Genomic DNA, 17,464 nt, shown 5'->3' on the forward strand with positions numbered 1-17,464 from the left:
GGATTAGGAAGAGGCTGAGTGACAGACAACAGAAGGTTGTAGTCAATGGAGAATATTCAGAGCAAGGTCTTGTTACCAGTGGGGACCTCAGGGATCTGTCCTGGGACCAATTTTGTTTAATATCTTCATTAGTGATATTGCAAAAGGTCTAGATGGTAAGGTATTGGTCTTTTTGCTGATGACACAAAGATATGTAACAGGGTTGATGTTCCTGGAGGGATCCGCCAAATGGAAAAGGATTTAGGAAAACTAGAAGAATGGTCAGAACTCTGGCAACTGAAATTTAATGTTGATAAGTGCAAGATAATGTACCTGGGGCATACAAACACTCGGGCAGAATATAGAATATTTGACACAGCCCTGACCACAGTATCTGAGGAAAGGGATTAAGAAGTAATTATTTCAGAAGACTTAAAGGAAGGAAGACAATGTAATAGAGCAGCTGCAAATGCTAGCAGAATGCTTGGATGTATAGGGAGAGGTATAAGCAGTAGAAAGAGAGAAGTGCTCATGCCGCTGTCACTTGGAGTATCGTGCGCAGTACTGGAGGCCATATCTCCAGAAGAAAGATACTCTAGAGAGAGTTCAAAGAAGATACTAAACTAGTTCATGGATTGCAGGATAAAACTTACCAGGAAAGGTTAAAGGACCTTAACATGTATAGAAGAAAGAAGAGACAGAGGGGATATGATAGAGACTTTTATATACATAAAGGGAATCAACACAGTAAAGGAGGAGAGGATATTTAAAAGAAGGAAAACTACCACAAGAGGACATAGTTTTAAATTAGAAGGGCAAAGGTTTAAAAGTAATATCAGGAAGTATTACTTTACTGAGAGAGTAGTGGATGCATGGAATAGCCTTCCTGCAGAAGAGGTTGCTGCAAATACAGTGAAGGAGTTTAAGCATGCATGGGATAAGCATAAGGCTATCCTTCATATAAGATAGGGCCAGGGATTATTGATAGGATTCAGATTATTGGGCAGACTAGATGGGCCAAATGGTTCTTATCTGCCGACACATTCTATGTTTCTAAGGCTAGAGGGTAGAGGGCAACTCAGGATGGTTTGACACTTATAAAGGATATTGTGGACATTCGGTTGCAGGTCTTTCCATCTTCCCCTGCAGAAAGGAATGGGAGTTGAACCACTGACGGTAGCTGTGAGGCATGGTGCCACAACCCATGTCATAAAGTCCTTAGGCAAGGCGCAACAGGGTAGAGGACAATTTAGGATGGCCTTGTCACTTATAAAGGATGGAACAACCCATGTTCTGAAGCCAGAGTCACTTACAACACTGTACTGGTAAACTGTATGTGGGGTGGTGGCACAACTCGTGTTATAAAGCCTTTAAGGCAACACCCAACAGGCAAGAGGGCAACTCAGAATGGTCTTGTCACTTATAAAGGATACTGTGAGCCTTCATTGCAGGTCCTGCCATCCTTCTTAAAGGAATGGGACTTGAATCACTGCTGGTAGCTGTGAGGCACGGAGGCACAACCCATGTTATAATGACCTTAGGTAAGACGCAACAGGCTTGTGCCTAGGAACAATCATATAGAGAATCTCTCCCTCTCCTCTAGGGTCAGGTTTGGATTGTAGCTTATACAGGGAAAATAGACTTAGTAGGCTCTGTTCAATATTATTATTCTTGCTCCAATGGTAGTAAGTGTAGTGGTACAGCATATATAGAAAGGTACACAGTTGACCCCTGCAGGTTTGGTGAAATAGGATTGGCGGTTACAGGTGCTGCTGTGTTTTGAGCTGATTTAGCTTAATCATGGCCAGGCTAATGAGAGGTTCCTTTGGCACCTCATGCGGTTTTCTTGCACATTTTCCTGTCTCCCACCAAACAGACATTTCTTTCTGCCCACAACTCTTTAGCGGTACAATGCACACAGCTACATCAGCATCGGGCTCGTCCTTGGCCAGCACTGATGCTTAGCTTAGCTCTTGTTAACCAGGAGACAATGGGCCCTGCTGCACAGATCCTCTGCTGAAACTTACTGTGGCCAACCAGCCCACTAACAAAAAGACAGACCACAAGATATACAAGCACTGCAGGGCACAGTATAAAACAACACTACAGTACATATCATATATAAAGTACATATACAGTCTAATAACTAAAAGGGGTGGAAGTGTGTGTGTGTGTTCAAAGAAAACATTTCCACTTCTCAAGTAATCCTTTAAATGGATTGGAAGCATTAATATTGTTTATACATTTTAAAAGTATAAAGTAGAAAAGGGGAATAGTATTGAATATGACTTACTGCAACATATTCATCACTGTCTAAAGGCAGACTATTGTCTTACAAAAGTGAAGTGCTTACACAACAGGTGAGACCTAGCGCAGATCTTGTGTCTGCTAATGTCATGGAAATTGCTAGAATCTCACAAGCCAAGCCATTATTATTCAACCTGTCCTAGTGTTCCAGAAGGCTTCCATGCTAAGACAGTTAATACAGTTTCACTATATAGTCATATAGCTTCTTTATCTCCACGTAAAAACATGGAAATCACTGCAAATTGCTATTGCATGGAGTCCACATGGAAGCAATATGCTAATCCAAACACTTATAGCCAAAGTTATCCAAAACCAATATGAAAGGCAACCATATGTCATTCATTGGTGCTAAAACAATTCAGATATTCTGTAAGTGTAGAGAGAGGGCAAAAAGAGCAAAGAGAGTGCATAGGCTGCATTGACAGGGTTCGCAGTGGTGTCAATTTAGCCACAGGGTCTCGTAGGGTGCAGGGTGTTGGGGGATTTGGTAGTGACTAGTTGCTAGAGTACTTGGCAAAAAAAGAGAGTCTGGTTGGTTGTAGTGTGTTTAGCAGAATGGGGTTTAGATAGGTTACTTTAGGTGGAGAGTGTGCTTTTCACCCAAACTGTGTGCCCAGACCATCAACATCCCTTGTGCCCACCCATTTTAAAGGTGGTGTGCGGGTACATTTTGTTGTGCTGATTTCTAGTCATGTAAATGAGGATGTCAATGATGTTCCCTTATTAAGGCAGTTTCAGGGACTCATCATAGCTTTGGTGATGTTTAACCCCTCAGGGTCTCATCCCATTTTCACCTTAACCTCTTAAGGATGCAGGGCGTACCTGTATGATCTGTGCCTGGTCCCGGTATATAATGCGAGGTCACGCCGTGACCCTGCGTCATACCGGGTCGGTTCCGGCAGCTAATGAAAGCCAGGATCCTGGGCTAATAGTGTGCAGCACCGATCATTGTGCCACACGCTATTAACCCTTTAGACACGGCGTTCAAAGTTGATTGCCATGTCTAAAATGAAAGTAAAAGCTTCCCGGCAGGAGAGTCTCTAACCTGCCTCTGTCACATCCGATCGACGATTGATTGCTCCAAGCCTGAAATCCTGACTTGAGCAATCAACCGCTAATAACACTGATCTTTGCCATGTCAATGCATGGCAATGATCTGTGTATGAGATCGGTATGTGCAGTGTAATAGCCAATATAACACTGCAAAAAAATTATCTGCAAATCTTAATAAAGATCATTGAACCCCTTCCCTAATAAAAAGAAGAATCACCCCCATTTTCCCATTTAATAAAAAAAATGGGTAAATAAAAATATACATATGTGGTATTGCCGCGTGCAGAAATGTCTGAACTACAAAAATATTAAATGGCACAGTCAATGGCGTATGCGCACAAAAAAATCCAAAGTCCAAAATAGCGTATTTTTGGTCCCTTTTTATATCATGAAAAAATGAATAAAAAGCGATCAAAAAGTACGATCAATACAAAATGATACCGATAAAAACTTCAAATCATGGAGGAAAAAATTAGCCCTCATACGGCCCGTTTGCAGAAAAATATAAAAGTTATAGGGGTCAGAAAATGACAATTTTAAACGTATACATTTTCCTGCATGTAGTTATGATTTTTTCTGAATAAAACAAAACCTAACCTATATAAGTAGGGTATCATTTTAACCATATGGACCTACAGAACAAAGATAAGGTGTAATTTTTACTGAAAAATGTACTGCGTAGAAATGGAAGCCCACAAAATTTACAAAATGGCCATTTTTCTTTAATTTTGTCGCATAATGAAATTTTTTTCTGTTTCGCCATGGATTTTTTGGTAAAATTACTAATGTCACTGAAAAGTAGAATTGGGGTACAAAAAAATAAGCCATAACATGGAATTTTAGGTGCAAAATTGAAAACTTTATGATTTTTAGAAGGTGATGAGGAAAAAATGAAAATGTAAAAACGAAAAAACCCTGCGACCTTAAGGGGTTAAGGACTCAGCAAATTTTTGTTTTTGCATTTTTGTTTTTTCCTCCTTCCCTTCTAAAAATGTATAACGCTTTAAATTTTGCACCTACAGACCCATATATGGGCTTGTTTTTTTGCGTCACCAATTGTACTTTGTAACACCACTTATTTTTTTATATTTGTACACTTTTTTTTTAACCTAGAACATGGAATCTTCTGATTACTTACACTAATCAATACTATGCCATAGCATCGCATTGATCAGTGTTACCGGCGCTCTGCTGCTCCTGCCTGCTGAGCAGGCATGGAGCAGTAATTTGCCGATCGGAAGACAGAGAGGCAGGTAAGCTGATCGGTACACAGAGATCGGCCATGCCTGGCATTAGCCGTGGGTCCTGGTTGACCTTACCAACCGGGACCCACCGGGTTAATCCGTTCTCTGCTGTTTTAGAATGGTTTAAACCCGCTAAACGGGACCAGGGCATGCAGGTACGCCCTGCGTCATTAAGGAGAGATGCAGGGCGTCCCTGTACGCCCTAAATCCCCAGGAGGTTAAGGTAAGAAAATAGGTGGCCTTATGATTTCTGCTAGGTCAGGTTACAAAAAAAGGCTCTAAATGAACCAAAAAGGCAGTACCTTAATTTGTCATTCTTAAATGGAAGTGAAGCAACATGGTTCTCAGGAATCAGTGCACATCTATGTCTCTATACACTGTACACACAAATAGGAGGAGGAGATCCTGCACCTCTATTTCTCTATACACTGCTAATACATAGAGGAGGAGGAGATCTTGTACTTCTATGTCTCTATAAACTGCTAATACATAGAGAAGGAGGAGATCTTGTTCTTCTATGTCTCTATAAACTGTACACACAGAGGAGGAGGAGATCCTGTACTTCTATGTCTATATTGTCTCTATACACTGTACACACAGAGGAGGAGATCCTGCACTTCTATGTCTCTATACACAGTACACACAGAGGAGGAAATCCTGTACTTATATGTCTATATTGTCTCTATACACTGTACACACAGAGGAGGAGATCCTGTACTTCTATATATCTATACACTGTACACACAGAGGAGGAGATCCTGTACTTCTATGTCTCTATACACTGTACACACAGAGGAGGAGATCATGCACTTCTATGTCTCTATACACTGTACACACAGAGGAGGAGATCCTGCACTTCTATTTATCTATACACTCTACACAGAGGAGGAGATCCTGCACTTCTATATCTCTATACACTGTACACACAGAGGAGGAGATCCTGTACTTCTATGTCTCTATACACTGTACACACAGAGGAGGAGATCCTGCACTTCTATGTCTCTATACACTGTACACACAGAGGAGGAGATCCTGCACTTCTATGTCTCTATATACTGTAAACACAGAGGAGGAGATCCTGCACTTCTATGTCTCTATACACTGTACATACAGAGGAGGAGATCCTGTACTTCTATGTCTCTATTGTCTCTATACAGTGTACACACAGAGGAGGAGATCCTGTACTTCTATATCTCTATACACTACACACAGAGGAGGAGATCCTGCACTTCTATGTCTCTATACACTGTACACACATAGGAGGAGATCCTGTACTTCTATGTCTCTATACACCGTACACACAGAGGAGAAGATCCTGCACTTCTATGTCTCTATACACTGTACACACAGAGGAGGAGATCCTGTACTTCTATATCTCTTTACACTGTACACACAGAGGAGGAGATCCTGTACTTCTATGTCTTTATACACTGTACACACAGGAGGAGATCCTGTACTTCAATATCTCTATACACTGCATACAGAGAAAGAGATCCTGCACTTCTATATCTCTATACACTGCACACACAGAGGAGGAGATCCTGTACTTCTATATCTCTATACACTGTACACACAGGAGGAGATCCTGTACTTCAATATCTCTATACACTGCACACAGAGAAAGAGATCCTGCACTTCTATGTCTCTATACACTGTACACACAGAGGAGGAGATCCTGTACTTCTATATCTCTTTACACTGTACACACAGAGGAGGAGATCCTGTACTTCTATGTCTTTATACACTGTACACACAGGAGGAGATCCTGTACTTCAATATCTCTATACACTGCATACAGAGAAAGAGATCCTGCACTTCTATATCTCTATACACTGCACACACAGAGGAGGAGATCCTGTACTTCTATATCTCTATACACTGTACACACAGGAGGAGATCCTGTACTTCAATATCTCTATACACTGCACACAGAGAAAGAGATCCTGCACTTCTATGTCTCTATACACTGTACACACAGAGGAGGAGATCCTGTACTTCTATATCTCTTTACACTGTACACACAGAGGAGGAGCTCCTGTACTTCTATGTCTTTATACACTGTACACACAGGAGGAGATCCTGTACTTCAATATCTCTATACACTGCATACAGAGAAAGAGATCCTGCACTTCTATATCTCTATACACTGCACACACAGAGGAGGAGATCCTGCACTGCTATATCTCTATACACTGTACACACAGAGGAGGAGATCCTGCACTTCTATTTATCTATACACTCTACACAGAGGAGGAGATCCTGCACTTCTATGTCTCTATACACTGTACACAAAGAGGAGGAGATCCTGTACTTCTATGTCTCTATACACTGTACACACAGAGGAGGAGATCCTGTACTTCTATGTCTCTATACACTGTACACACAGAGGAGGAGATCCTGCACTTCTATATCTCTTTACACTGCACACACAGAGGAGGAAATCCTGCATTTCTATATCTCTATACACTGTACACACAGAGGAGGAGCTCATGTACTTCTATATCTCTATACACTGTACACAGAGAAGGAGATCCTGCATTTCTATATCTCTATACACTGTACACACAGAGGAGGAGCTCATGTACTTCTATATCTCTATACACTGCACACACAGAGGAGGAAATCCTGCATTTCTATATCTCTATACACTGTATACACAGAGGAGGAGCTCATGTACTTCTATGTTTCTATACACTGCACACACAGAGGAGGAAATCCTGCATTTCTATATCTCTATACACTGTATACACAGAGGAGGAGCTCATGTACTTCTATGTCTCTATATACTGTACATAGAGGAGGAGATCCTGCACTTCTATATCTCTATACACTGTACACACAGAGGAGGAGATCCTGCACTTCTATGTCTCTATACACTGTACACACAGAGGAGGAGATCCTACACCTCTATGTCTCTATACACTGTACACACAGACGGGGAGATCCTGCACTTCAATGTCTCTATACACTGTACACACAGAGGAGGAGATCATGTACTTCTATGTCTCTATACACTGTACACACAGAGGAGGAGATCCTGTACTTCTATGTCTCTATACACTGTACATACAGAGGGGAGGAGATCCTGTACTTCTATGTCTCTATACACTGTACACACAGAGGAGGAGATCCTGTACTTCTATGTCTCTATACACTGTACACACAGAGGAGGAGATCCTGTACTTCTATGTCTCTATACACTGTACATACAGAGGGGAGGAGATCCTGCACTTCTATGTCTCTATACACTGTACACACAGAGGAGGAGATCCTGTACTTCTATGTCTCTATACACTGTACATACAGAGGGGAGGAGGTCCTGCACTTCTATGTCTCTATATACTGTACACACAGAGGAGGAGATCCTGCACCTCTATGTCTCTATACACTGTACACACAGAGGAGGAGATCCTGCACTTCTATATCTCTATACACTGTACACACAGAGGAGGAGATCCTGCACTTCTATATCTCTATACACTGTACACACAGAGGAGGAGATCCTTCACTTCTATGTATCTATACACTGTACACAGAGAGGAGGAGATTGTGTACTCCTATGTCTCTATACACTGTACATACATAGGAGGAGATCCTGCACTTCTATGTTTCTATACACTACACACATACACACTCACACACACTGCACACACACACACACACACACACACACACTGCACACACACACACACACACACACACACACACACTGCACACAGAAGGTGAGCCTGCATTATGTCTCTATTCACAGCCCAAACAGCAGCTGCAGCCTGGAAGTCATGATAAATCAGCAGTGAGCATTGTATGATGCCCTAATGTGAGAACCCTTACTTACAGAGCTGTCTGTATTGTCACTCTCTTTCCCTTTGCACTGTGCACTTCACATGCACTTCCACTCCCTCTTTCCCCTCTATAGACTTATACTGCTTGTAATTTGATCCCCGAATGAGGCGACAGGACAAACTGGGCAGACATAGAACAAACCTAAGCTGATTTTAAAAATGTATGACAGTTTTACAGAAGACGGGGAAAGAGGGAAGAAGCTTGGTAACTGGAGAAAGAAGCATTTTTTTCTAATATGATATATTACAAAGTTTCTTACTTGTACTTGTACAATTGATCTATGCAAAGTTTGTTGAAATGACAGGGACAATTTAGGTATATAATAAAAGTGGCAGCTGTGGTGATTATTTTTCTATCATCACACAATATCTGAGTGTGGGGAAAGTTAATATTCACTTTAATCACTGGACCCACAATTTGCACTACCCCGGCCTTAATGGCCCACAGACTCATCGGCATTGTTGGGACTATAACCTTATGAAGAGGTGGACAATGAGAAGAAGTTTACAATCAGATCTGATATTTTTGGAAACTTATTTACAAAGGCCGTGGAATAAAAATCTCATTAGAGTCCAAGGTGGATATTTACCTGTTGTCAGCATTCAGCAGGCGATTTCCCACTGATCATAAAGCTCCTACTGATATAGGATCTTATTGCACATTACTTTCCTCCAAGCTATAATGGCACATACTATAACTACGGGAAGCATCTTTATGTCCAATCTCTGCATGAAGTAAAACTCAATGTACTTTTATGGCGGAGACCAATATTATAATGTGCTGACCACAGCTCAACACCCCTGCAAGGTGCACGATAACAAGTTTCGTCTACATTCTAACCAAGTGATGCAATACAACTGGACATTTCATTTCTACTCTTCTATTAATAATGTATAATTTTCATGTTGTGGCTTTTTGTGACAACACCTTTCATTTAACTATAAAATGTATGGGGCAACGAAAAATATATATTGTTTTTGGTGGGAAATTGAGAAGAAAACCACATCTTTGCTACTTTTGGAGCGTTTTGTTGTTAAGCATTGCACTTTTTGGTAAATTTGGCATTCTCTTTGTTCTGTGGGTCAATGTGATTAAAACGTTACCCATATTTACATGCTTTTCCATTATTGTACTGCTAACTTTTTTAAACAAAATAAGCATTTTTGAAAATGTTCTCTTCTGACCCCTACAATTTTATAACTTTTCCATAAATGGGGCTGCATGAGGGCTCATTTTTTGCACTGTGTCTGTAATTTTTATCGGTACTACTTTTGTGCTTTTGTGACTTTTTGATCATGTTTTATTTTTTTTCTGGGATGTGATTTGACCGAAAATATGCATATATTTGGACTTTACGTTTACACTGTTCGCCGATCAGTATTGATCATGGCATCTAAAAGGGTTAATAGCGAGCATTAGCATGATCACTAATGTCCACCATTAGCAGCAGGATCCCGGCTTCTGATTTTACATGCCGCAGGATCTAACTGTACTCCCTGGTGCGCTAAGTACCAGGTGGCAAGGGCATACATTTATGTCCTGAGTCCTCTAGGGGTTAAATGTTCTCAACATCTTGTTTTGAGTTAATTGTGATTTATAACATATTTAAAAACATGTGCTTTACTAAAATTGACTCCTTTTCACAGACAAAAAAAAGCTCTATAGTCTTGGGCACTAAGTGTCTCCTTGCAAACTGCTGTTACTTGCCTGTTGTAAGTGCAATTCTGTCTCTATCGGCGACCAAGACAGAACACAGGAATTGGGGAAAGGGCTTAGCTTGTGCTATGTGCAGGAGAGAGGGAGAAAGCCTGGGCTGTATAACTCAATCTGTGAACATGTCAGCCTTCTTCTGGGTGCTCTTACACGCTGCAGTTTTTCACTTTGATTTTAAAGCTGCATCAAAAATGCATCAAAACCACATAAAACCACATGAAGATTCTAGTTACATAGCAACCTAATAGTCAATTCAATACATGCTACAATAATTGACATAACACCCTCAGATTTTGTGATGTAGTTTTAAAGCGAAATACCAGATGTGGATCATAAGGCATTAGGTAATATAAAAGCAGATGCTACTTATTTTTTTTTTTTTTATTGAATCAATAACTCAACAGGAGTCTATTAAAAAGAGAAAATAGTAGAATAGCATCTGTTCTTTATATTTCTTTATATTGTCTAATTCATTCTGATTCACATCTGGCTTTGGATTCAAAATTGTGTCACAAAACCTGATTAAAACCGGATCAAATCATGAATGTGTTAGGAGCACCTTCAAAGAGTCCACACTGTGCCTGAAAGGTATATCAAGGCTCCTCTCTCATTTCTGACCACCCATAAAATTCAGATGAGCTGTCCCTTGTGTAAATACCAGTGTATCTGCTGCTGTATGTACACAGTGCTGCCTCCTGAAAGAAATATTCATCTCCTCCCTCCCTATAATCTTCAAGCTTGTTATCATCATTGTCAGCAGCAGCAGTTCAGTTTAGTATAACCCCTTCCTTGCTGTGCTGCTGTTCCTTTGCTATTTCCCCCCTAAGTGTATCAATAACCCCTTCTTTCTCCACATGCCATCTATAGTACTGTACTGTGTAAACCAGTGTTTCCCAACCAGTATGTCTCCAGCTGTTGCACAACTTTAACTCTCATCATACCTGGACAGCCTAGGATGGGATATGGGGACATGATATGAGGTGGGGGGATGGGGGGGGGGATATGAGGATGGGAAATGAGGACAGGATATGAGGATATTATGTAAGGACAGGATATGAGATTGGGATTTGAGGTCGAGATATGAGGACGGGATATAAGTCAGCATATGAGGACAAGTATATCCTCTTATATTGTTTTTCCTCTCCCACAAGGATTAGATAGGAAAAGCCATGCAACACTGGGTACTGTGTATTTTAAATAGTGTTAAAAGTGATACCTTATGGCAGTGTTTTCCAAATACTGTGTCTCCAGCTGTTGCAAAACTACAACTCCCAGCATGCTTGAAGTTGTAGTTTTGCAACAGCTGGAGGTCCACTGATTTACATGATGGACATGCAATGTTCCTACGTTGGTGTCTACCTTGTCTTAGGTGTCATTTTTAGATGGTACATTATATGCTATTTGATTGGTTTTTGATTAGCTGGATGGTTATTTAGATGGTGATGCCCTAAAGGACAATGTCCTACAATATAGGCATCAATCAGTAATACCACTAAAGTTATTACCTTGGTCATCGTCATCTTCTTCCTCATAGTCAATTTCTTCGTCATCCTCTTCGATCTCCTCTCCTTCCTCTTCTTCCTCTTCATCTTCTTCAATTTCGTCTTCATCATCCCTGTCTAACTCTTCGTCTTCTTCGTCCTCCTGGTCTTCATTGTCATCGGAGTATTCTTCTTCCTCTTCCTTCTCATCCATTTCCTCCGTGCCGTCCGTTTCATAGCACTCGTCTACCGAGGAATTGTCAGTTCTTGAGGAATAAGGTTTTCTTTTTGGTGAGGGTTCTAAAGGCTTGTTTTCTTGAGTTTTCCTTTTCTTGGCCAAAGGACAGCCGTAAACACTACAACAAAAATCAGATAATCATCATTACTATTATGTACAATGGTGGTGGATAGATTTGACTATTATAATCTTTCTTTTTTTTTTTTTTTTTTTTAAAGCAGCAAAATTTACATATTTATGATAAAAAATACACAATAAATCCAAAACTCAGTTGTGCATAGTTTTGCCAAGGGCGCACAGGAGAAGCGGAGATCTACCCACACATATTTGTCAGAATGAGTTACTTCTGGTCCAACATGTTTGACATGGATCCTTCATCCTGTGTCTGGGTCATGCAGCGACTGTATCTGTCTAGCCCAGGTTTAGTTTTCTTTTCCATTTATGCACTACGTGATTTTTGTTATGCATTATCAATGGGGTTAATGTTGTTTCTATGCTATGATATCTTATCAATCCCTGCAAATGTAGGCTCTTTTCATTCTAAGCTTTCAATGCAATATGTGTCAGGAAATCTCCTGCATTTTCTGTTCATCTAAACTTATGAAATCCCATTACCTAAAAGAGGTCAAACGAGTGTGATTTTGTCCTTCAATTGAGTGGTATGTTTCAAGGTATTCATTTATTTGCTGTAAGGAATGTGCTTATTTGCTTTATGGAATTCCCACCTTAAGTAGGTATTCCAGTAGTAAAAACATAACCGATCACGTGGGAGGTGATAAAACCTCTGGGACTCCCCAAAATTGTGAGAACAGGTCCCTGACTCTCCCCACTGAATGGAGCAGATCATTGGCACCCACCCACACACTACTGTCATTCTCTATGGGGCGATAGCAGAGTGCTGTATTCTATCTCTGGTGGTTCTGTAGTGAATTGTTGATGAATAGATAGATAGATAGATATGCGATATATAGATAGATAAATAGATATGAGATAGATAGATAGATATGAGATAGATAGATAGATAGATAGATAGATAGATATGAGATAGATAGATATGCGATATATAGATAGATAAATACATATGAGATAGATAGATAGATAGATAGATAGATAGCTGGATAAGAGATACATATGAGATAGATAACTATGAGATAGATGGATAGATAGATAGATAGATAGATAGATATGAGATAGATAGATATGAGATAGATAGATGGATAGATAGATGCAAATCCCAGATACCAGCAGCACACGGAACATAGTGCAAAAAGGTAAAGATTTATTGCATCATTCCAGTGTAATACAGAAGCAACGTTTCTGCGACCTCACGTCGTCATTTTTAAGCTCAACAGATAGATATGAGATAGATAGATAAATAGATAAACAAGGATAAGTTGGCCAGCACATACTGATACCAAACTAATGCATGGACCTGGCATACAGGTGCACGCTGCTAGGCTACATATACACAAACAAGAGAATACAGCAGAACACTGCTAGCACATAGATACAAATAAAACATGAAATGCTATTTTGCATTGTAGCAATATATCATTTCATGTTTTATCTGTATCTTTGTGCTAGCAGTGTGCTGCTGTATTCTCCTGTTTAAAGATAAATAGATAAATATGAGATAGATAGATATGAGATACATAGATAGATAGATATGAGATAGATAGATATGAGATATGTAAATAGATATGAGATCGATAGATAGATAGATAGATATGAGATAGATAGATAGATAGATATGAGAAATAGATGGATAGATATTTAGATAGATATGAGATATATAGATATAAGATATAGATAGATAGGTATGAGATATAGATAGATATGAGATAGATATGAGATAGATAGATAGATAGATAGATAGATATGAGATAGATAGATATGAGATATAGATAGATAGATAGATAGATAGATAGATAGATGAGATAGATAGCTAGACATGAGATATAGATAGATATGAGATAGATATGAGATATAGATAGATAGATATGAGATAGATAAATAGATATGAGATAGATAGATATGAGATATAGATAGATAGATAGATAGATAGATAGATAGATATGAGATAGATGGATGGATAGATAGATGATTGATTGATAGATAAATATGAGATAGATAGATAGATAGATATGAGATAGATGGATAGATCGATAGATAGATGATTGATTGATAGATAAATATGAGATAGATAAATAGATATGAGATATATATGAGATAGATGGATGGATGGATAGATAGATATTTGCATGAAATATCACAGCAGCACACATCCAGATAACGGATAAAGTGTGGCTTTATCCAACACCAGAATGACACTATAACTATTATCTGGATTTGCTGCTGTGATATTTGATGTGGATATTACAGAGGATATAGGACTAAGCCTTTCCATAGCTGGCACCCTATCTAGACTTTTGGATGTGGTGCTCCTCTTCAGGTTTTGTCTAGATCTATAGATAGATAGATAGATAGATAGATAAGAAAGAAAGATGCTATATAGGCAGATTTTTCTCTCAGTATATTTATATAAAGACCAGATAGTATATATAATATTTTAAATGTAATACATTTTTCCAATATACTGCCTCTTCTTCCTTGTCTTCTTGTACTCAATCCACAACCTTAACCCATTGTATGTAGAATAGCAGCCAAATATATGACAGCAACATTGTCAGAAGAAAAATAAAAAAGAAGAAAAGCCGTCTGCGTGCAGCATTGTAGCCTACAGCCTCGCTCTCTTTGCATTATTACAGCCCTTCTAAAGACCTCCAGGTTCTGTCCTATGATGGTTTTTAGATCTTATTGATTGTATCAAAGGCTGAAGAATAAAATCCTCCATTTCCCCTATGCAACCGTGCAGCCTTTTTTTTTGCAAGCTGCTGAAATAGAAAGCCGATACCGTCCTCCACCATTGTTTCCTCTTCCTCCCTCAACAACCCAGACATGAAACATAAATGCGCGGCCTCCGCAGCAGGGATTTCGACTGCTCTATAGGAAACGTGGCTTTAAAAATGTATAGCGTAGACTCAGCAAAGTTCAGCCAAGGACAGGCCGCTCGATGCAGCCCTCGCCTTCTCCTGAGCGAGCGAGCGAACAAGCGCGACATCTCACTGCGGGGCTGATTAACCATCTTCTTGCCCCAAAATAATATTCCCAGTCAAAGGCTAATCAATTACCGGCTAATGCAATTCATTGGCATAATTGATGAAGCTGGCGGCGGCCGGGGCGAAAGCGAGACGTTCCGCAGTGGCCTATGAGGTATCCATGTATCCACATATCCAATGACTCCGCCGTAGGAGATAATCACATCACTAAAATGCAATTTAACCATTAAGTGAGATACACAAATTTCTGACTTCTTTTGCGTCAAATAATTATAAAAAAAATATTATTTTATATGCACCCCCCCCCTTTACAGATTTCATGCTCTTTTGCCATGAAGAGAAATTGTAGGAATTCATCTTCAAAAATTCATAGTTGCCATTTGTGTCACGTATAGATGAGGGAACGCCACTTAGCTCGCCCGGGGGTAGTAAATATGTGATGCTAATCACTCTGCAATCCGAAGCGCAGAAAGGAATTTAGTTATGTTCTTCTAGGCGTAATGAATTGTTATTGGTTGTATGGACCGGATGCCGATTCTTGAGATTCAGCAAAAATGGCGGTAAGGGGCCATAGATGGGGAAATCCTTGTACCGATCAGACAGTCAGTTAGGGTGGTAGTCTCTGCCGCGGTGGTGCCGATCAGATGACTTTGGAATCATGGGAAGGATATTGGATGACACTGAGAAAACTACAGCGTAAAAAAAAGTTACAATTTCTGTTTGTCTCCTTTCAGAAAAAATGGCAATTTTTTTAGTCCTCCGAATCCTAGGATTCGGAGGACTAAAAATTGCCATTTTTATGAAAGGAGACAAACAGAAATTGTAAAATCTTATTTCTAGTATTGTAATGTCATTGGGAGAACATGACTGCTGATTGATGGTGTCAGATAAATGATATAGAACTCAATAGATACTGAGGATGGATCAATAGATCTATGACCTAAACCAGAATAGTCACTTGGCAGATCATAATCAAAATAAAACATATTGGGGTTTATTTACTAACGTGATCCCGACTCTTTTTTGTCAGGTTTTGCGCCCAAATTGTGTCACAATTTGTGACCCAAAAAAAAAAAAAAAACCTCCATTTTGAAAAACCTGAAAAGTGATGACAGTGCCAGATAGACGACACTGACTATAATACGGTCTTTTAATGGGGTTGTGCGCTGCCCTGCAGTTCAGAGCTCCGCTCACAGTGTCCGGAAATTCATTCCTCCGAACGCTGTGTGCGGGCTTCTGTGTTCGCAGCCGCCGGGCGTGACGTCATGCCCGGCCCCTTTGTGACATCTCGCCCGCCTCCTCTACCAAAGTATATGGGAAGGGGGCATGACCGAACTGCAGGGCAGCGCACAACCCCTTTAAGTCAGTATCTATCTATCTATCTATCTATCTCATATCTATTTATCTATCTATCTATCTCATATCTATCTATCTATCTATCTCATATCCATCTATCTATCTCATATCTATCTATCTATCTATCTATCTCATTTCTATCTATCTATCTATCTCATTTCTATCTATCTCATTTCTTTCTTTCTATCTATCGATCTATCTATCTCATATCTATCTATCTATCTATCTATCTCATATCTATCTATCCATCTATCTATCTCATATCCATCTATCTATCTATCTCATATCTATCTATCCATCTATCTCATATCCATCTATCTATCTATCTCGTATCTATCTATCTCGTATCGATCTATCTATCTATCTCGTATCTATCTCATATCTATCTATCTATCTATCTATCTCATATCTATCTATCTATCTATCTATCTCATATCCATCTATCTATCTATCTATCTATCTCATATCTATCTATCTATCTATCCATCTATCTCATATCCATCTATCTATCTATCTATCTCGTATCTATCTATCTCGTATCTATCTCATATCTATCTATCTTTCATCCATATCTCATATCTACCTATCTGTCTATTCCAACAAAAGACCACAGCACTCCAATTGTAAAAAAAAAGTAGTAGTAGTTTTGCAACAGCTGGAGGCATACAGGTTTGGAAACACTGGTCTAACACCTAACACTGTCACAGAATGAAGCTGTCACTGGCAAGGTGTTAAAATGGTTAAATGAGCAAAAAAAAAATCCATAAAAGCCTCAATAATTCTAGATTAATCTAAAATGAAGGCAGCCACGGTTTACCTGCTTTTAGTGAGGCAGCAATAATTTTATAGAAAGTCGAGTATTCACATACATTAACAATAAAGGTTAGACAAGGAGCGACAGGAAAGCAGATTGGGCATAATTAAGGCTTCAATCACTAAATGGAAGTATGCATTTTTCGTCTGATACATTAACCTAGCCAGTCACCAAGGGCATTACGCACGCAGTTAGGAAAGTACATGGACGGATACTTATTATATCCTATATTGGACAGTACAATGGCACACGGGGGGGCTGTGGTTATAAACCAACACATTATTCATCAAACAAGGTACAGCTGCTTCCCGGACCCC

General features: G+C 39.5%; 1 protein-coding gene across 11 annotated transcripts in view; it reads right to left on the bottom strand.

The window, feature by feature from the left end:
• Positions 1–17,464, bottom strand: part of MYT1L (myelin transcription factor 1 like) — a 580,462-nt gene that overhangs the window by 170,401 nt on the left and 392,597 nt on the right. For all 11 annotated transcript variants that reach the window (XM_056564080.1, XM_056564081.1, XM_056564082.1 and 8 more), the window contains one exon: positions 11,645–11,976. In XM_056564080.1, coding sequence (XP_056420055.1) covers positions 11,645–11,976 — 332 coding nt within the window. The remainder of the gene's footprint in view (positions 1–11,644; positions 11,977–17,464) is intronic.

This window comes from Hyla sarda, chromosome 3 (assembly GCF_029499605.1).
Source record: "Hyla sarda isolate aHylSar1 chromosome 3, aHylSar1.hap1, whole genome shotgun sequence".
Classification (NCBI taxonomy): domain Eukaryota; kingdom Metazoa; phylum Chordata; class Amphibia; order Anura; family Hylidae; genus Hyla; species Hyla sarda.